This window comes from Nerophis ophidion, linkage group LG23 (genome assembly GCF_033978795.1).
Source record: "Nerophis ophidion isolate RoL-2023_Sa linkage group LG23, RoL_Noph_v1.0, whole genome shotgun sequence".
Taxonomy (NCBI): Eukaryota; Metazoa; Chordata; class Actinopteri; order Syngnathiformes; family Syngnathidae; genus Nerophis; species Nerophis ophidion.
In genome coordinates this window covers 40,467,641-40,490,530 of record NC_084633.1, presented here as the reverse complement: position 1 = coordinate 40,490,530, position 22,890 = coordinate 40,467,641, and the positions used below count along the sequence as shown (strand labels likewise).

The 22,890-nt window shown below is 35.3% G+C and overlaps 2 protein-coding genes across 6 annotated transcripts in view; one reads left to right on the top strand and one right to left on the bottom strand.

Annotated features, from left to right (window-relative positions):
• Positions 1 to 22,890, bottom strand: part of LOC133541283 (MICAL-like protein 1) — a 249,806-nt gene that overhangs the window by 168,963 nt on the left and 57,953 nt on the right. The gene's annotated exons all lie outside the window — the stretch shown is intronic.
• On the top strand, positions 12,831 to 19,610 carry LOC133541286 (lipid droplet assembly factor 1-like). Of its 2 annotated transcripts, none has more exons than XM_061884603.1 (4): positions 12,831 to 13,122; positions 16,159 to 16,327; positions 16,412 to 16,560; positions 18,308 to 19,610. In XM_061884603.1, the coding sequence occupies exons 1-4, from the start codon at positions 13,042 to 13,044 to the stop codon at positions 18,365 to 18,367; spliced, it is 459 nt and encodes a 152-aa protein (XP_061740587.1). In that variant the 5' UTR covers positions 12,831 to 13,041; the 3' UTR covers positions 18,368 to 19,610. The 2 variants fall into 2 exon arrangements, with proteins under 2 accessions (XP_061740587.1, XP_061740589.1); XM_061884605.1 differs by having other exon boundaries at positions 12,834 to 13,122; positions 18,311 to 19,610.

Sequence of the window (22,890 nt, the reverse complement as noted above, 5' to 3'; positions counted from 1 at the left end):
CAGTATGTATATACATGTATGTATGTAAGTATATGCATGTATGTAGGGATGTATGTATATACATGTATGTATGTATGTATGTATATACATGTATGTATGTATGCATCTATGTATGTATATAATGTATGTATATACATGTATGTATGTACGTATGTATATACATGTATGTATGTATGTAAATGAATATGTATGTATGCATGTATGTAGGTATGTATATATACATGTATGTATGTATATACATGTATGCATGTGTATGTATGTATATACATATATGTACATATGTATATTCATGTATGTATGTGTGTATATACATGTATATATGTATACATGTATGTAGGTATGTATATATATACATGTATGTATATGTGTGTATGTATGTATATACATATATGTACATATGTATATTCATTTATGTATGTATGTATGTATGTATATACATATATGTGTTTACGTATGTATATATATGTATGTATATACATATATGTGTTTACGTATGTATATACATGTATGTATGTACATGTATGTATGTATGTATGTATGTATGTATGTATACATGTATGTATGTATGTATATACATGTATGTAGGGATGTATGTATATACATGTATGTTTGTATGTATATGCATGTATGTAGGGATGTATGTATATACATGTTTGTAAGTATATACATGTATGTACATGTATGTATGTATGTGTGTATGTATGTATGTATATACATGTATGTATGTATGTATGTATATACATGTATGTATGTATGTATATACATGTATGTATGTATGTATGTATGTATATACATATATGTACATATGTGTATACATGTATGTACGTATGTATATACATCTATGTATGTATATAATGTATGTATGTATGTATATACATATATGTGTTTACGTATGTGTATACATGTATGTATGTATGTATGTATATACATGTATGTATGTACGTATGTATGTACGTATGTATATACATGTATGTATGTACGTATACATGTATGTAGGTATGTATATATATACATGTATGTATATACATGTATGTATGTATGTGTGTGTATGTATGTATATACATATATGTACATATGTATATTCATTTATGTATGTATGTATATACATATATGTGTTTACTTATGTATGTACTTATGTATATACATGTATCTATGTATGTATGTATACATGTATGTATGTATGTATGTATGTATGTATGTATGTATGTATATGCATGTATGTAGGGATGTATGTATATGCATGTATGTAGGGATGTATGTATATACATGTATGTATGTAAGTATATGCATGTATGTAGGGATGTATGTATATACATGTATGTATGTATGTATGTATATACATGTATGTATGTATGTATGTATATACATGTATGTATGTATGCATCTATGTATGTATATAATGTATGTATATACATGTATGTATGTACGTATGTATATACATGTATGTATGTATGTATGTATGTAAATGAATATGTATGTATGCATGTATGTAGGTATGTATATATACATGTATGTATGTATATACATGTATGCATGTGTATGTATGTATATACATATATGTACATATGTATATTCATGTATGTATGTGTGTATATACATGTATATATGTATACATGTATGTAGGTATGTATATATATACATGTATGTATATGTGTGTATGTGTGTATGTATGTATATACATATATGTACATATGTATATTCATTTATGTATGTATGTATGTATGTATGTATGTATATACATATATGTGTTTACGTATGTATATACATGTATGTATGTACGTATGTATGTACATGTATGTATGTATGTATGTATGTATGTATACATGTATGTATGTATGTATGTATATGCATGTATGTAGGGATGTATGTATATGCATGTATGTAGGGATGTATGTATATGCATGTATGTAGGGATGTATGTATATACATGTATGTTTGTATGTATATGCATGTATGTAGGGATGTATGTATATACATGTTTGTATGTATATACATGTATGTATGTATGTATATACATGTATGTAGGGATGTATGTATATACATGTATGTATGTATGTATATACATTTATGTATGTATGTATATACATTTATGTATGTATGTATATACATTTATGTATGTATGTATGTATATACATTTATGTATGTATGTATGTATATACATGCATGTATATAATGTATGTATGTATATACATGTATGTATGTACGTATGTAAATGCATGTACGTATGCATGTGTGTAGGTATGTATATATATACATGTATGTATGTATGTATGTATGTATGTATATGTATGTATATATGTATGTATGTATATACATGTATGTGTATGTATGTATGTATATACATATATGTACATATGTATATTCATGTATGTATGTATGTGTGTATATACATGTATGTATGTATATACATGTATGCATGTGTATGTATGTATATACATATATGTACATATGTATATTCATGTATGTATGTGTGTATATACATGTATATATGTATACATGTATGTAGGTATGTATATATATACATGTATGTATATGTGTGTATGTGTGTATGTATGTATATACATATATGTACATATGTATATTCATTTATGTATGTATGTATGTATGTATGTATGTATATACATATATGTGTTTACGTATGTATATACATGTATGTATGTACGTATGTATGTACATGTATGTATGTATGTATGTATGTATGTATACATGTATGTATGTATGTATGTATATGCATGTATGTAGGGATGTATGTATATGCATGTATGTAGGGATGTATGTATATGCATGTATGTAGGGATGTATGTATATACATGTATGTTTGTATGTATATGCATGTATGTAGGGATGTATGTATATACATGTTTGTATGTATATACATGTATGTATGTATGTATATACATGTATGTAGGGATGTATGTATATACATGTATGTATGTATGTATATACATTTATGTATGTATGTATATACATTTATGTATGTATGTATATACATTTATGTATGTATGTATGTATATACATTTATGTATGTATGTATGTATATACATGCATGTATATAATGTATGTATGTATATACATGTATGTATGTACGTATGTAAATGCATGTACGTATGCATGTGTGTAGGTATGTATATATATACATGTATGTATGTATGTATGTATGTATGTATATGTATGTATATATGTATGTATGTATATACATGTATGTGTATGTATGTATGTATATACATATATGTACATATGTATATTCATGTATGTATGTATGTGTGTATATACATGTATGTATATATACATGTTTGTATGTATACACATATATGTACGTATGTATATACATGTATGTATGTATCTATGTATGTATATAATATATGTGTGTATGTATGTATGTATATACATGTATGTATCTATGTATATATAATGTATGTATGTATGTGTGTATGTATGTATGTATGTATGTATGTATGTATAAAATGTATGTATGTGTGTATGTATGTACTCGTATGTATGTGTGTATGTATATACTCATATGTATGTATATATATACATGTATGTATGTATGTATATACATGTATGTGTTTACGTATGTTTATACATGTATGTATGTACGTATGTATATATATGTATGTATGTATGTAGGTATGTATATATATATATATATATATACATGTATGTATGTGTATGTATGTATGTGTATGTATGTATATACATATATGTACTTATGTATATACATGTTTGTGTGTATGTATGTATGTATGTACTCGTATGTATGTATGTATGTATGTATGTATGTATATACATGTATGTATGTATATATATATGTATGTATGTATGTATGTATGTATGTATGTATGTTAATACATATATGTGTTTACGTATGTATATACATGTATGTGTGTATGTATGTATACATGTATGTAGGTATGTATGTATGTATGTATGTATGTATGTATGTACGTATGTATATACATATATGTACATATGTACATGTATGTATGTCCATGTATGTATGTATATACATATATGTATGTATATATGTATGTATATACATATATGTATGTATGTATGTATGTATGTACATATATGTATGTATGTGTGTGTGTATATACATGTATGTTTGTATGTATGTATATATACATGTATGTATGTATGTATGTACATGTATGTATGTATGTATGTGTATATATATACATGTATGTATGTATGTATATACATATATGTGTTTACGTATGTATATACATGTATGTATGTACGTATGTATATACATGTATGTATGTATGTATGTATGTATGGATGTATACATCTATGTATGTATGTATATGCATGTATGTAGGTATGTATGTATATACATGTATGTATGTATACATGTATGTATGTATATGCATGTATGTGAGTATATATATATGTACATGTATGTATGTGTATGTATGTGTATGTATGTACATATATGTACTTATGTATATACATGTTTGTATGTATGTATGTACATGTATGTATGTATGTATGTACATGTATATATGTATATATATACATGTATGTATGTGTGTGTGTATGTATGTATGTATGTATGTATGTATGTATGTATGTATGTATATACATATATGTGTTTACGTATGTATATACATGTATGTGTGTATGTATGTAGGTATGTATATATATATATATATATATATATATATATATATATATATATATATATATATATATATATATATATATATATATATATATATATATATACATGTACGTATGTACATGTATGTATGCATGTATATGTATGTATGTATATACATATATGTATGTATATATGTATGTATATACATATGTGTATGTATGTATGTATGTATGTATATACATATATGTATGTGTGTATGTATGTATGTATGTATGTATATATATACATGTATGTTTGTATGTATGAATTTATGTATATATACATGTATGTATGTATGTATGTACATGTATGTATGTATGTATATATATACATGTATGTATGTATGTTTATACATATATGTGTTTACGTATGTATATACATGTATGTATGTACGTATGTATATACATGTAAGTATGTATGTATACATTTATGTATGTATGTATATGCATGTATGTAGGTATGTATGTATATGCATTATGTAGGTATGTATGTATATACATGTATGTATGTACATGTATGTATGTATGTATGTATACATGTATGTATGTATATGCATGTATGTGAGTATGTATGTATATACATGTATGTATGTATGTATGTTTGTATGTATATATGTATATACATACATGTACGTATGTGTATACATGTATGTGTGTATGTATCCATGTATGCATATAATGTATGTATGTATGTATGTATATACATATGTGTTTATGTATGTGTATACATGTATGTATGTACGTATGCATATACATGTATGTATGTACGTATGTATACGCATGTATGTATGTATACATGTATGTAGGTATGTATATATATACATGTGTGTTTGTTTGTATGTATGTATGTATATACATGTATGTATGTATATACATATATGTACATATGTATATTCATTTATGTATGCATGTATGTATGTATGTATGTATGTATGTATATACATATATGTGTTTACGTATGTATATACGTGTATGTATGTACATGTATGTATGTATACATGTATGTATGTATATGCATGTATGTAGGTATGTATGTGTATACATGTATGTATGTATGTATGTATGTACATGTATGTATGTATGTATATACATATATGTACGTATGTATATACATGTATGTATGTATGTATGTATGTATGTATCTATGTATGTATATAATGTATGTATGTATGTATATACATATATGTGTTTACGTGTATATACATGTATGTATGTACGTATGTAAATGCATGTATGTATGTATGTATGTATGTATGTATATGTATGTATATACATGTATGTATGTGTATGTATGTATGTATATACATATATGTACATATGTGTTTACGTGTGTATATACATGTATGTATGTACGTATGTAAATGCATGTATGTATGTAGGTATGTATATATACATGTATGTATGTATGTATGTATATACATGTATGTGTGTGTATGTATGTATGTCTGTATATACATGTATGTATGTATGTATGTATATACATATATGTGTTTACATATGTATATACATGTATGTATGTATGTATGAACACATGTATGTATGTATGTATATCCATGTATGTAGGAATGTATGTATATACATGTATGTATATATGTAAATACATATATGTACGTATGTATATATATGTATGTATGTATGTATCTATGTATGTATATAATGTATGTATGTATGTGTGTATGTATGTACTCATATGTATGTATGTATGCATGTATGTATATATATATACATACATGCATGTATGTATGTACATGTACGTATATACATGCATGTATGTATGTACATGTATGTATGTATGTATGTATGTATATACATGTATGTATGTACATATATGTATTTATGTACACATATGTATGTATATACATATATGTACATATGTATATACATGTATGTATGTATGTATGTATGTATGTATGTATGTATGTATATGTATGTCACAGGGAAATGGCCAGTGTCTTCACAGAGAGCGAAAATAAGGCACTTTAAAGCCTCGGTCCGACCAACAATTAGTCAATAAGTTAGTTAATAAAAAATTTTTTTTAAAGTAACAATAAGTACAACAAATTGGAATAATTGAAGAGAGAAAAAATTTCAATTGGATAATGAAAAAGAAAAAAAGTTTGGATGAATAGAAAGAAGGATAGATAATATTAAAAACACTATTAAGAAAACTTAATTGCATATCATTTATTAAAATTATGCTTTATCTTTCTATCATCCAATTATTCATCATTTATATTTTTTATTATTCAATTGCAGCTAGTCAGGAGGATTCGTCCACCCATTTATTTTTATTTTTTATTATCCAATTAGAATTTTTTCTCTCTTCAATAATTCCAATTTGTTGTATTTATTTTATATATATTTTTTTATTAACTAATTGTTGGTCAGACCGAGGAGAGCTGATTGGTCAACACTCACACTGATGAATTATTCATGTTCCTATTCCCAGCCATCCCAGCCAGGAATTACCGATGGTACACTTACCAACTTTAGCCTCAGGAGGAGCTAACCCCCGAAATTACCCTTAGACTTTTGGACTATAGACTATTTATTATTTTTATTACCCATACTTACCTTTTTAACTATAAGTTAATTAAGCAGCTACCACTTAGCTTTACTTTGTGTGGGGGAGGTGATGCACCCCCACATTTTCCGGCGTTCCCTCTCTTTGGCTTGGCAAGCCGATCGACCTGACGGGGATTGAACCCAGGACCCTTTAATTGGGAGCTAGCTGTTTAACCATTCAGCTATTCTTGGTCTTCTTAAGGACAGATTTCGGGCCCCAATGACATATTCAATTGATAACCTGTCTCAGTAAACTATGATACAAAACAATAGCTTTCCTAGTTACCGATCAACTTGCCTGGGATTCGAACCCAGTGCCCTTTGATTTGTATATAGCAGCTTTAACCATTCGGCTATCCCTGGTCTCTTTTTGACAAGATTTCGGGCCCCAATGACATATTTAATTGCGAACCTGTCTCAGTGAGCTATAATATAAAACATTTACACTTGCTGCCGGAGTTTTCATAGTTACCAGTGAACCTGGCAGGGATTTGATCCTTGCACTCTTGGATTGGGAGTTAGCTGCTTTAACCACTCAGCTATCCGTGGAGGTCTTAGAGATAGATTTCGGGCCCCAATGACATATTCAATTGATAACCTGTCTCAGTAAACTATGATACAAAACAATAGCTTTCCTAGTTACCGATCAACTTGCCTGGGATTCGAACCCAGTGCCCTTTGATTTGGATTTAGCAGCTTTAACCATTCAGCTATCCCTGGTCTTTTTTTGACAAGATTTCGGGCCCCAATGACATATTTAATCGCGAACCTGTCTCAGTGAGCTATAATATAAAACATTTACACTTGCTGCTGGAGTTTTCATAGTTACCAGTGAACCTGGCAGGGATTTGATCCTTGCACTCTTGGATTGGGAGTTAGCTGCTTTAACCATTCAGCTATCCTTGGATGTCTTAGGGATAGATTTTGGGCCCCAATGACATATTTATTTGCGAATCTGTCTCAGTAAACAATGAGATCAAATATTTACTCTTGCCACTGGAGCTTTCATAGTTACCAATGGACCTGGGTGGGATTTGAACCCAGACCCCTTTGATTTGTAGATAGCTGCTTGAACTACTCAGCTACCCTTGTACTGCATGCAGACACATTTTGGGCCCCAATGACATATTTAATTGCGAGCCTGTCTTGGTAATCTATGATATAAAATACCAGCTCATCCGGCTGGAGCTTTCCTAGTTATGGATGGTCATGACTGGGATTTGAACCCTGTACCCTTTGATTGGGAGGTAGCTGCTTCCACTACTTAGCTATCCTTGGCCCACTGAAAGTGAGATTTCAGGCCCCAATAACATATTTAATTGTGAAGCGTTGACGGTAAACTATGATATAAAACTGTGAGTGGAGATTTTCAAGTTAGCGATGGATGGACCTGACCCATGAACTCCCTTCCCTTTGATTGGAAGATAGCTGCTTTAACCACTCGGCTTGAGAACCGCTTACACTAAACCACAATGATAGTGAAACAAAACACTTACTCTTTACCAGAGGTGGGTAGTAACGCGATACTTTTACTTGAGTAACTTTTGGGATAAATTGTACTTCTACAAGTACTTTTTATGCAACATACTTTTACTTTTACTTGAGTACATTTATAGAGAAGAAACGGTACTTTTACTCCGTTCCATTTATCTACATTCAGCTCGTTACTCACTACTTTTTTTAATCGATCTATTAATGTTTGTTTTGGTTAATGACAGAGCTTCAAAGTAGGAACTACGCATGCCTGCGTTTCACCAATCACATGCAGTCACTGGTGAAGTTGGACCAATCAAACAGAGCCAGGCGGTCACATGACCCGACTTAAACAAGTTGAAAAACGTATTGGGGTGTTACCATTTAGTGGTCAATTGGACGGAATATGTACTGTACTGTGCAATCTAATAATAAAAGTTTCAATCAATCAATCAATCAAAAGTGTAAAGGAAAAAATACACTTTTTATTTCAACCGTACTTCCCGTCAAAAGCCTAAAGACTGATCGCACAGTTCCTGTTTTCACAATAAAAGTGCCGCTCCATCGCGGATGCGCTAACAAAATAAGAGTCTCCGAAAGCCAGCGCAAACAAGCTAGCAAGCTACGGAGTTTGCCGCCAATGTATTTCTTGTAAAGTGTATAAAAACCAATATGGAAGCTGGACAAATAAGATGCCAAAAAACAACGACTTTCATGTGGTATTAGACAGGAAGGAGGAACTTTTTTTCTCCTCCATTTGAAAACGTGGACGTCTGATTCCAATCAATGCAAGTCATCAGAATCAGGTAATACACCAACTTATATTCTTGTCTTCATGAAAGATAGGAATCTGTATGTCAAACATGCATTTATATTCATTAAAACACCTTCAACATGTCAACAAAAAGGGCAAAATAAATAAATATAAATTATATACTGTATATATAAATGTTTATATATATATATATATATATATATATATATATATATATATATATATATGATATGTGTGTATGTATATGTATATATATATATGATATGTGTGTGTATAAATGATATGTGTGTGTATGTATATATGAGGTAGATCACCTCGACTTGATCATTTATTAAGTAATTGATAAACGTTAAAAACTTATTGGGGTGTTACCATTTAGTGGTCAATTGTACAGAATATGTACTGTACTGTGCAATCTACTAATACAAGTTTTAATCAATCAATCAAATCAATCAATGCCTACTGAGGCTATGGTGCTGTTAAGTTATTGTGGCTCAATGTGCCATTTTTTTTTGTTGTATTTTAATGTACTATTATTTAATATAAATTATTGTTTTAGTTGCTTAAGAGATATTCCTGGCTCTGAATTTGCTCATTGCTATTTTTATGTTTTTGTGCATTATTTGTTGCCGTAAGTGTTTTCATGTCTTATTATATTTTTTTGCCTTTTGGTCCGGGACCCTTTGGGACTGTGTGACAAGGGGTGGCACTTTCGTGACCTCTGTGGTGCTTTTTTTGTGGACTTCTGGATCTGCCTCCCGGGAGCCTTTTGGCCATGGAGACCAGCTGCTGGGTGTCTGCTACACCAGAGTCTGTTTGGAGGGACTGGAGGAGATGCGGATGAGGGGACAGGACTGCGGAGCTAGCACTGAGCTACTGGGACGGAGAGGCTTGGCGGTGTCTTGACTGGGTGAGCAGGTGTCGGACACCTCAGTCACCTTGGACGTGTCCTCGCTCGTCCATGCGGACTGGACACTGGCCGAGAGTGGAGTCGGCTGTCTTGGTTGCTTTGTTGGGTCTGCTCCTGTCTCTGGCCATGCTCCCTCCTCCCCAGCGGACGATGGCGTGGAACACCGCAGAGGCCACCACAGTGGATATGTTTCTTTTACTTTTTATTCATAGCTGTATGTAGAAGTGTCTGCTTGTATCTGCTGCTTTAATGTCTTTAATGTCCTCTGTGTTCTTTGATGTTTGATGTTTCCCTCTTACACACATGGAAGAGGGATGTGTACTATGGTTATGAGTTGTTGTTTTGTTCCCTTGGCCTCAGTCTGCACCCCCTCTCCAGGGCCCAGGCTAAGACCGATTTTTGTATTTTATTTTAAACTTCTATTACACCCCCCCCTGTTTACCTGTATGTCACCTTTTTTGTAAGGGGCGCTGGAAGCCGGCAGACCCGTCAGCGATCCTGTTCTGTCTCCCTGTAATGTTTGTCTGATCTTGAATGGGATTGTGCTGAAAATTTTAATTTTCCTGAAGGAACTCTCCTGACGGAATAAATAAAGTACTATCTAATCTAATCTAATCTAATCTAATCTAATCAGGTTTCTCATCGGTTACTCAGTACTTGAGTAGTTTTTTCACAACACACTTTTTACTTTTACTCAAGTAAATATTTGGGTGACTACTCCTTACTTTTACTTGAGTAATAAATCTCTAAAGTAACAGTACTCTTACTTGAGTACAATTTCTAGCTACTCTACCCACTTCTGTATGTATGTATGTATGTATGTATGTATGTATATACATGTATGTATGTATTTATGTTTGTATATATATATATATATATATATATATATATATATATACGTATATATATATATATATATATATATATGTATGTATGTATGTATATACATGTATGTAGGTATGTATTTATATACATGTATGTAGGTATGTATTTATATACATGTATGTATGTATGTATGTATATGCAAGTATGTATGTATCTACATGTATGTATGTATTTATGTTTGTATGTATATATATGTGTATGTATGTTTGTATATACATGTACGTAGGTATGTATTTATATACATGTATGTTTATACATGTATGTATGTTTGCATGTATGTACATGTATGTTTGTATGTATATACATGTATGTATGTATTTATGAATATACTTGTATGCATGTATATACATGTATGTATGTATCTACATATATATATATATATATATATATATATATATATATATATATATATATATATAGATATATAGATATAGATATATATATATACACACATGTATGTATGTATATACATGTACTGTATTTATTAGATTCTTGGTGTCACGATTCGATAATATATTGATTTTTTCGATTCAACGCGATTCTCGATTAAAAAACTATATTTTTCCGATTGAAAACTATTCTATATACATTCAATACATAGGATTTCAGCAGGGTCTACTCCAGTCTTCAGTTGAGTTTATACCAAAATGGATACATGGATGATACAGCAGAGGATTGGGAGAATGTGATGTGGTCAGATGAAACCAAAATAGAACTTTTTGGTATAAACTCAACTGGTGGTGTTTGGAGGAAGAAGAATACTGAGTTGCATCCCAAGAACACCATACCTACTGTGAAGCATGGGGGTGGAAACATCATGCTTTGGGGCTGTTTTTCTGCTAAGGGGACAGGACGATTGATCCGTGTTAAGGAAAGAATGAATGGGGCCATGTATCGTGAGATTTGGAGCCAAAACCTCCTTCCATCAGTGAGAGCTTTGAATGCTTAACCAAATACTTATTTTCCACCATCATTACAAATAAATTTTTGAAAATTTCTGGATTTTTTTTTTCACATTCTGTCTCTCACAGTTGAAGTGTACCTAGGATGAAAATTACAGACCTCTGTCATCATTTTAAGTGGGAGAACTTGCACAATCACTGGCTGACTAAATACTTTTTTGCCCCACTGTATATATATATATATATATATATATATATATATATATATCCATCCATCCATTTTCTACCGCTTATTCCCTTTCGGGGTTGCGGGGGGCGCTGGCGCCTATATATATATATATATATATATATATATATATATATATATATATATGTGTGTGTGTGTATGTATGTATGTTTATATATAGATATGTGTGTGCGTGGATATATATTTCTCTCCATTAACTACTGCTTGTCCCTTTCAGAGTCGCTGGAGCCTATCTCAGCTGCATAGACGCCTCCCGTCACTCCTCATAGCACCGTGTAAGCATACCAGGCGCCGACTTCCGGCCAAGCAAGGCCCGTCCATCGTGGAGTCTTCATCTTTGTGAAAGGCTGCACTTGCCCATTCCGCCACCAGAGGGCAGCAGCGTACTCGCTGAGGTGAGTGGGCGGGGCAAGAACAGGAAAAGGGAGGAGGAAGGAGAATAAAAGTATTGACTTCTCCCATGTTGGTCACTCTTTAGTGTTCATTTTTGCAACACAAACTCCTCACTCTGCAGCTCTCTGGCAACTTTCACAGCAGCTCTCTTCTCTCTCACTCACTCCCAATCCTGCCTGCCCACAACTTTTGACAGGACTGACTTTCAAGTCTTGTTGACAGTTTGTCCTTTGAAGTCAAGTGTGTGATGCAACAAAGCCGCAGTGAGATGGAGCAGCTGTGGGAAGACTGGACCACAGTCCCTGACCAGGTCTACAGCAACCCCAAGGTAAGCCAACACTGCATGGTGAAGAACATGTCACATGAGAAGACTGGACCACAGTCTCTGACCAGGTCTACAGCAACCCCAAGGTAAGCCAACACTGCATGGTGAAGTACATGTCACATGAGAAGACTGGACCACAGTCTCTGACCAGGTCTACAGCAACCCCAAGGTAAGCCAACACTGCACTGTGAAGAACAAGTCTCATGGGAAGACTGGACCACAGTCTCTGACCAGGTCTACAGCAACCCCAAGGTAAGCCAACACTGCATGGTGAAGAACATGTCACATGGGAAGACTGGACCACAGTCTCTGACCAGGTCTACAGCAACCCCAAGGTAAGCCAACACTGCATGGTGAAGAACATGTCACATGGGAAGACTGGACCACAGTCTCTGACCAGGTCTACAGCAACCCCAAGGTAAGCCAACACTGCATGGTGAAGTACATGTCACATGGGAAGACTGGACCACAGTCTCTGAGCAGGTCTACAGAAAACCCAAGGTAAGCCAACACTGCACCGTGAAGAACAAGTCTCATGGGAAGACTGGACCACAGTCTCTGAGCAGGTCTACAGCAACCCCAAGGTAAGCCAACACTGCATGGTGAAGTACATGTCACATGGGAAGACTGGACCACAGTCTCTGAGCAGGTCTACAGAAAACCCAAGGTAAGCCAACACTGCACCGTGAAGAACAAGTCTCATGGGAAGACTGGACCACAGTCTCTGACCAGGTCTACAGCAACCCCAAGGTAAGCCAACACTGCACGGTGAAGAACATGTCACATGGGAAGACTGGACCACAGTCTCTGACCAGGTCTACAGCAACCCCAAGGTAAGCCAACACTGCACTGTGAAGAACAAGTCTCATGGGAAGACTGGACCACAGTCTTTGACCAGGTCTACAGCAACCCCAAGGTAAGCCAACACTGCACTGTGAAGAACATGTCTCAAGGGAAGCTGGACCACAGTCTCTGACCAGGTCTACAGCAATCCTAAGGTAAGCCAACACTGCACTGTGAAGAACATGTCACATGGGAAGACTGGACCACAGTCTCTGAGCAGGTCTACAGCAACCCCAAGGTAAGCCAACACTGCATGGTGAAGAACATGTCACATGGGAAGACTGGACCACAGTCTCTGAGCAGGTCTACAGCAACCCCAAGGTAAGCCAACACTGCACCGTGAAGAATATGTGAAAACATGTGAGTGTGGAATGTAGATTTGATGTGTTTTGCCGTCCAGCAGGCGAGTTACTTTCCAATGTAGCAAGTGGAGGGGATCATTCACATACATCACTTATTTTTTATGTATTATATATCATTTATTTTTATGTATTATATATCATTTCTATTTATGTATTTATGAAAAAGAGCTTAACATGTGCTCCCACCTAAATGTATTTACAAACTGTCTGAAAAGGACAAACTAATCACATATTTGACAATCACGCAATTCAAATGTTCAGATAATTTTTTGTCATGAAAATCTTACCTTGAAAATATTTTTTGTCAGGAAAATCATTTTTACCTTGAAAATCAACTTTTAACTTAATTTTTTTATTTTTTATGAAAATCGACTTTTACCTTGAAAATCAACTTTTTCCTTAAATCTTTTTTTGTCTTGAAAATCTACTTTTACCTTGAAAATTATTTTTTCCTCAAAAAATTTTTCTCTTCCATCCATTTTCTACCGCTTATTCCCTTTTTGGGGTTGCAGGGGGCGCTGAAAATAATTTTTTGTCTTTAAAATCAACTTTTTTACCTTGAACATCTACTTTTACCTTAAATATTGTTTGTCATAAAAATCAACTTTTACCTTGAAAATATTTTTTGTCATAAGTCATTTTTGTCTTAAATCAACTTTTACCTTAAATATTTTTTTTCCTTGAAAATATTTTTTTGTCTTGAAAATCAACTTTCACCTTGAAAGTCAACTTTTTCCTTACATCTTTTTTCGTCTTGAAAATCAACTTTTACCTTAAACATTTTTATTTGTAATGAAAATCAACTTTTACGTTAAATATTTTTTGTCATGAAAATAAACTTTTTCCTTGAAAATATTTTTTGTCATAAATAATTTTTGTCTTGAATCATCTTTTACCTTAAATATTTTTTTCCTTGAAAATAATTTTCTGTCTTGAAAGTCAACTTTTACCTTGAAAACCATTTTTTTGTCTTTTAAAATCAACTTTTACCTTGAATCCTATTTTGTCATGAAAATCATTTTTTGTCTTTAAAATCAACTTTTTTACCTTGAACATCTACTTTTACCTTAAATATTGTTTGTCATGAAAATCAACTTTTACCCTGAAAAATTTGTATTTGTCATAAAAATCAACTTTTTCGTTAAATATTGTTTCATCTTGAAAATCAACTTTTACCTTGAAAATATTTTTTGTCATAAGTCATTTTTGTCTTAAATCAACTTTTACCTTAAATATTATTGTCCCTTGAAAATATTTTTTTTCCTTGGAAATATCTTTGTCTTGAAAATCAACTTTTACCTTAAACATTTTTATTTGTAATGAAAATCAACTTTTACGTTAAATATTTTTTGTCATGAAAATAAACTTTTTCCTTGAAAATATTTTTTGTCATAAATAATTTTTGTCTTAAATCATCTTTTACCTTAAATATTTTTTTCCTTGAAAATAATTTTCTGTCTTGAAAGTCAACTTTTACCTTGAAAACCATTTTTTTGTCTTTTAAAATCAACTTTAACCTTAAATCCTATTTTGTCATGAAAATCATTTTTTGTCTTTAAAATCAACTTTTACCTTGAAGATCATTTTTTTCTTTGAAAATCAACTTGTTACTTGTCCAAAGGAATCGTAGGATCAAGAGTTAAGTTGAACATGAGCAGTGAACGCACCATGTTGTGTTCTTAGAAAAAGGAGTTAAGTTGAACGTGAACAGTGAAGGCACCATGTTGTGTTCATAGAGGAGTTAAGTTGAACATGAGCAGTGAACGCACCATGTTGTGTTCATAGAGGAGTTAAGTTGAACATGAACAGTGAAGGCACCATGTTGTGTTCATAGGTAACACTGCTGATGAACAGCAGAGTGGGTCAGTACCTGAGTGGACGCCCGGTGTTAGCTCTGGCCGTGGTCTTCTTCGGTGTCATGGCTGTGGTTCCTGTGGGACTCTTCCTCGTCTTCGCTGTGACCACCACCATCATGTCGGCGGTCAGCCTGCTGTTGTTGGAGGGTAAGCCACAACCACAACAACAACCACAACCACAACAACAACACTGTCACACGATCAAGTTGATGAAAGTTGTGTTGTTGTCAGGGTTCCTGCTGAGTGTGGCGGCCATCACTCTGCTCTGCGTCCTCTCCGGCCTGGCCTTCTTCTCCGTGATGGTCTCAGCCATCTCTGCAGCCTTCTACCTCACAGTCTCCAGTCTGCTCTACTTCTACCAAACCTCACAGCTGACCAAGGTCTAGCAACTTAAACCACACACCTCAAAGCTGACCAAGGTCTAGCAACTTAAACCACACACCTCACAGCTGACCAAGGTCTAGCCACTTAAACCTCACACCTGACCAAGGTCTAGCAACTTCTACCAAACCTCACAGCTGACCAAGGTCTAGCAACTTAAACCACACACCTCAAAGCTGACCAAGGTCTAGCAACTTAAACCACACACCTCAAAGCTGACCAAGGTCTAGCCACTTAAACCACACACCTCACAGCTGACCAAGGTCTAGCCACTTAAACCTCACAGCTGACCAAGGTCTAGCAACTTCACCTTTTAACGAGGATTAGAATGAAAGCAATATTAGACTAATCTCCCTGGGAGTAAAGTCCTTGACAAGGTACTCTGGTCCCACTCTTGAAAACCACTTCTACATAAGCAGAGTTAAAGTCAGTTTTACTATTTAAAAGTTTAGAAGTTTGGGTAAAAGGTTTAGAATTGGCGTTTAGGAGCTATGGGTAAGGGTTAGGTTTCGATTTTGGGTTACATTTGAAGTTTGGTTTACGGTGTTTTTCTACTAGGACTCGGCATGAAGGTTAAGGTTTGGGTTCCTGGGTTCAGAGTTAGGGGTTAAGGTTTGAGTTCAATCAGGATTAGGATTTTAGTACAAGAACTTTAGCACTCGCAAACAACTTTGAAAACATTTGCATGACAGCAAGCTACTGAAATGATGTTTTTTTGACGTCACGAGAAATAATTGAACTACAGTACGTCACAAAACAATTGGAGGAAAACATCAAAAGAAAAGTAGCATTTTTCTAAAAACAATGTCCTAAAACTGCAAGAAAAATGTTAAAAATCATAAAATGACAAAAAAAAAAGGTATAGCAACCTAATCAGAAAATAAGAACATTTTCTCTGGCATTGCTAAAAAACACTAAATGAATAATACATTGAAAAAATGTATATATTTTACGTATAAAGTTGTGTTTATTTATTGTGTAAGTTAAAAGTCGGGCAAGAACAAAGAAAGTTCTGTGAGAACTGGAGCCTTTTATGTCCCATTATTACAAGAACAAAGTCATACAATTTAAAAAAAAAATGTTTTTACAGTAACACAGTCAGAAAATAAGAACATTTTCTTACGTTTTGAAAAAAAAAATGGCATTGTTAAAAAACACTGAATAAATAAAAATATATATTTTTAGGAATACAGTTGCGTAACAGTTTTTTTATTGTGAGAAAAAAGTCGGGTAAGAACAAAAAAAGTACTGTGAGAACTGGATCCTTTTATGGCACATTATTACAAGAACAAAGTCATAAAACACAACAAAAAAATCTAAATTGTTCAAAGTTATGTGGATGTAATAAAACGAGGGGGGCGGATGAATATTAAACAACAACAGTTGTAAAAGTCATTTTGTTTTATTGTTACAAAACAGTTGAATTGTTAAATTAACGGCGTGGTGCCCTTGGGAGAGTGGCCGTGCCAGCAACCTGAGGGTTCCTGGTTCGATCCCCACCTTCATACCAAATTTGTCATGTTTGTTGTGTCCTTGAGCAAGACACTTCACCCTTGCTCCTGATGGCTGTTGGTTAGTGCCTTGCATGGCAGCTCCCTCCATCAGTGTGTGAATGTGGTGTCAAAGTGCTTTGAGTTCCTTAAAAAAGGTAGAAAAGCACAATACAAGTACAACCCATTTACCATTGAAAATATGTTAAAATCTTGTAATAGAACAACTTTAAAAAGTTTTTTTTTCTACTTCCAGCAGGAAGTCAAGGAGGAGGAGAACGAGGAGGAAATCTTGACAAAGGACGAGATGAAATAATTCAAGTGGGGAAAAACCCTGCCGATGTACAACACTGCTGATGTACAACACTGCTGATGTACAACACTGCTGATGTACAACACTGCTGATGTACAACACTGCTGATGTACAACACTGCCGATGTACAACACTGCTGATGTACAACACTGCCGATGTACAACACTGTTTTCACATTATCTTACAGCACAATATGCTCAAATATTTATTCTTTTATGAAATAAGGAATGTATGTATTTATTGTTACAACAATTGAACAGAATCTATTAGGGGTGTAACGGTAGGTGTATTTGTATTGAACCGTTTCGGTATGGGGGTTTCGGTTCAGTTCGGAGGTGTACCGAAAGAGTTTCCACACGGACATATTAGGTAGCGTACCGCACGTTGTGTAAACATTACACACTGAGGCAACACACTAGCAGCAACCGGGCTAGGATAGACTGACCACACCTCCTCTTTTCACCAGACATGTCCTCTTTTGCGGGGCTGTCCGGGTGGAGTTTCTTAAATGCCTCAAATGTCAAGCATTTTAAGTTAGGGTTGCGTGTATTTTCAATGTACGTTCAGGGTTAAGAACGAATTAAAAACAAAACAAATTGTGCACGCAGCAGCATTGGTGAGGGAGGGGAAGAGGCAGAGAGAGCAAGAGAGTCATGATAGACGTGCATGTGTCGCCAGGCTCTGCTTTTTAACCATAGATTTATCAGATTTAATTTTATCCATAGCAGGGGTGTCAAAGTATGGCCCAGAAGCCATTTACGCCCCAAGGCACATTCTAAAAATACTATTAAAATAAACAAAAACATACCAAAAGTGGGATAAAAAAGCTTAAAAGGCTAAATGTAATTTAGAAAAAGTTGCAACATTGACTAATAAAGCAAATATGTTTTTTTTTTCTTTGTGTCATTGCTCAAAACATAATAATGAATCAGAATCAATATTCCCATTACTTCACATCAAATATTCCACTAAGAAAAATATTTTTGGTGAAAGATTTTGCAAATGTGGTAAACAAATAACCAAAAAATGTATATTTTGTTGTTTTCTTACTGTACCGAAAATGAAATGAACCCAGCCTCTGGACCGAGGTACGCACCAAACCGAATTTTTGTGTCCCGTTACACCCCTAAAATGTACGTTAATGATGGTGAAATGAGGTCATATCAAATGCAACATAAAAGCTGTTACAAATGTGATGTTTGCAACCTTGTAAAGATTTGAATAAAATAGATCCTGTTTTGTTGGATTTGAATCTCAACAGTGAATAAAACTATGAAGGCCAAAGTCCACACATCACTGTATAATTTCCCCAACAGGACAAGCGGTAGAAAATGGATGGATGGATGTTTTTACTAATTCATTGAAATGTCTATTAAACATTTAAATGTTAAAAAGAGCACTACAACTTTTTGTCAGAGTTGCCACTGACAGTTGGTTTGTGTTTTAGTTTCTCTGTGTTTAGTATTTCTTGTCCTTAGTTCCTGTCTAGTGCTCTTATTTTGGTTCAGCTTCCTGTTTGTCTCCCTGTGTCCTGTTTTCACTCAGCTGCGGCTGATTGGCATCTGGTCACACCTGCTGTCAATCAGCCTGCTCCTATTTTGTCTTGTGTCAGTTGCTGGATCATTGTATTGTCTTGAGATGTCACGTCTAGTCGCTCTTTTGATGTGTTGTCGCTCCTGTCGTGTCATACCTTGTCTTTGCAGCGTAGCGGTAAGCTATATTCAGCTGATGTTTGTAGCTTACTGTTTTTTTGTTCCCTGCTTCCGTTTTATTTTTCATTGTACAAGTGCGACTTCTGTTTGCCTGTTCACTACCCGCTAGCTTCCACGCTAAACTCCTGTTTGTTATGTTCTAGCTCCCAGGCTAGCTCCTTTTGTTTGATTAACCGCCTCGTGCGCGCTTTGTGTTTGTACCCTTTTGGTTTTGTTTTTGTCTTAGTATTTAATTAAATCATGTTTCTCATTCCATGCCTGCCTCCATTTCTGCATCTTGGGGTTCGTTACCAAACAACCTTGACAACGTGGGAGTGGAAGATGAAATAATGTTGCTGACAGAAGCAACGTGTACATTTGATCACAGTTGGGGAGAAGAAATGTTACATTGTACACACAACGTGAGTAAGAAGGTACTTTATGTTAATCCATGCAACTTTATTTCTAAATGTTGAGCACATTTGATGATAGAAACAGCCAAGCCATGTTGAATATCTTAGGCAGTGATGTCATGAAGTGATGTTGTCAGCACCAGCGGACTAAACGCTGCAAGTTCCTGGACCAAAGAAATAATGGCCGTGTGTTGAAGTCCTCCCGTGAATACAAAACACTAGCAGACCTTATTGGGGGCTGTTGCAGCAACGAGTAATGCTATACTAACCCATGTCAATTGAGAGGGGACGATTAATATGTGGCACATTAAGGAAGCGGGGGGACACACAATATGTGACACATTAAGGAAGCGGGTGGGGGACACAATATGTGACACATTAAGGAAGCAGGGGGGGACACAATATGTGACACATTAAGGAAGCGGGGGGGGGACACTATGTGACACATTAAGGAAGCGGGGGGGGGACACTATGTGACACATTAAGGAAGCGGGGGGCGACACAATATGTGACACATTAAGGAAGCGGGGGGGGGGACACTATGTGACACATTAAGGAAGCGGGGGGCGACACAATATGTGACACATTAAGGAAGCGGGGGGGGGACACAATTAATGTGACACATTAAGGAAGCGGGGGGGACACACAATATGTGACACATTAAGGAAGCGGGGGGGACACAATATGTGACACATTAAGGAAGCGGGGGGGACACACAATATGTGACACATTATGGAAGCGGGGGGGACACAATATGTGGCACATTAAGGAAGCGGGGGGGACACAATATGTGGCACATTAAGGAAGCGGGGGGGGGCGATTAATATGTGGCACATTAAGGAAGCGGGGGGACACACAATATGTGACACATTAAGGAAGCGGGGGGGGGGACACTATGTGACACATTAAGGAAGCGGGGGGCGACACAATATGTGACACATTAAGGAAGCGGGGGGGGGACACAATTAATGTGACACATTAAGGAAGCGGGGGGGACACACAATATGTGACACATTAAGGAAGCGGGGGGGACACAATATGTGACACATTAAGGAAGCGGGGGGGACACACAATATGTGACACATTATGGAAGCGGGGGGGACACAATATGTGGCACATTAAGGAAGCGGGGGGGACACAATATGTGGCACATTAAGGAAGCGGGGGGGGGCGATTAATATGTGGCACATTAAGGAAGCGGGGGGACACACAATATGTGACACATTAAGGAAGCGGGTGGGGGACACAATATGTGGCACATTAAGGAAGCGGGGGGGGGACACAATATGTGACACATTAAGGAAGGGGGGACACACACAATATGTGACACATTAAGGAAGCGGGGGGGACACACAATATGTGACACATTAAGGAAGCGGGGGGGACACACAATATGTGACACATTAAGGAAGCGGGTGGGGGACACAATATATGGCACATTAAGGAAGCGGGGGGACACACAATATGTGACACATTAAGGAAGCGGGGGGGGGGACACAATTAATATGTGACACATTAAGGGAGCGGGGGGGGACACACAATTAATATGTGACACATTAAGGAAGCGGGGGGGGGGGACACAATTAATATGTGACACATTAAGGGAGCGGGGGGGGACACACAATTAATATGTGACACATTAAGGAAGCGGGGACACACACAATATGTGACACATTAAGGAAGCGGGGGGGACACACAATATGTGACACATTAAGGAAGCGGGGGGGACACACAATATGTGACACATTAAGGAAGCGGGGGGGGACACAATATGTGACACATTAAGGAAGCGGGGGGGACACACAATATGTGACACATTAAGGAAGCAGGGGGGGACACAATATGTGACACATTAAGGAAGCGGGGGGGGGGGGACACAATTAATATGTGACACATTAAGGGAGCGGAGGGGGACACACAATTAATATGTGACACATTAAGGAAGCGGGGGGACACACACACTATGTGACACATTAAGAAAGCGGGGGGACACACAATATGTGACACATTAAGGAAGCGGGGGGGACACACAATATGTGACACATTAAGGAAGCGGGGGGGACACACAATATGTGACACATTAAGGAAGCGGGGGGGACACACAATATGTGACACATTAAGGAAGCGGGTGGGGGACACAATATGTGGCACATTAAGGAAGCGGGGGGGGACACAATATGTGACACATTAAGGAAGCGGGGGGGGGACACAATATGTGACACATTTAGGAAGCGGGGGGGGGACACAATATGTGACACATTAAGGAAGCAGGGGGGGGGACACAATATGTGACACATTAAGGAAGCGGGGGGGGGGGACACAATTAATATGTGACACATTAAGGGAGCGGGGGGGGACACACAATATGTGACACATTAAGGAAGCGGGGGAAACACAATATGTGACACATTAAGGAAGGGGG

Excerpts from the sequence above, each read along its gene's own strand:
- LOC133541286 (XM_061884603.1), top strand. The coding sequence starts at position 13,042 with ATGCAACAAAGCCGCAGTGAGATGGAGCAGCTGTGGGAAGACTGGACC. Across the intron at positions 16,328-16,411 it reads CAGCCTGCTGTTGTTGGAGG|GGTTCCTGCTGAGTGTGGCG; the intron begins GTAAGCCACAAC and ends TGTTGTTGTCAG. Across the intron at positions 16,561-18,307 it reads AAACCTCACAGCTGACCAAG|CAGGAAGTCAAGGAGGAGGA; the intron begins GTCTAGCAACTT and ends TTCTACTTCCAG.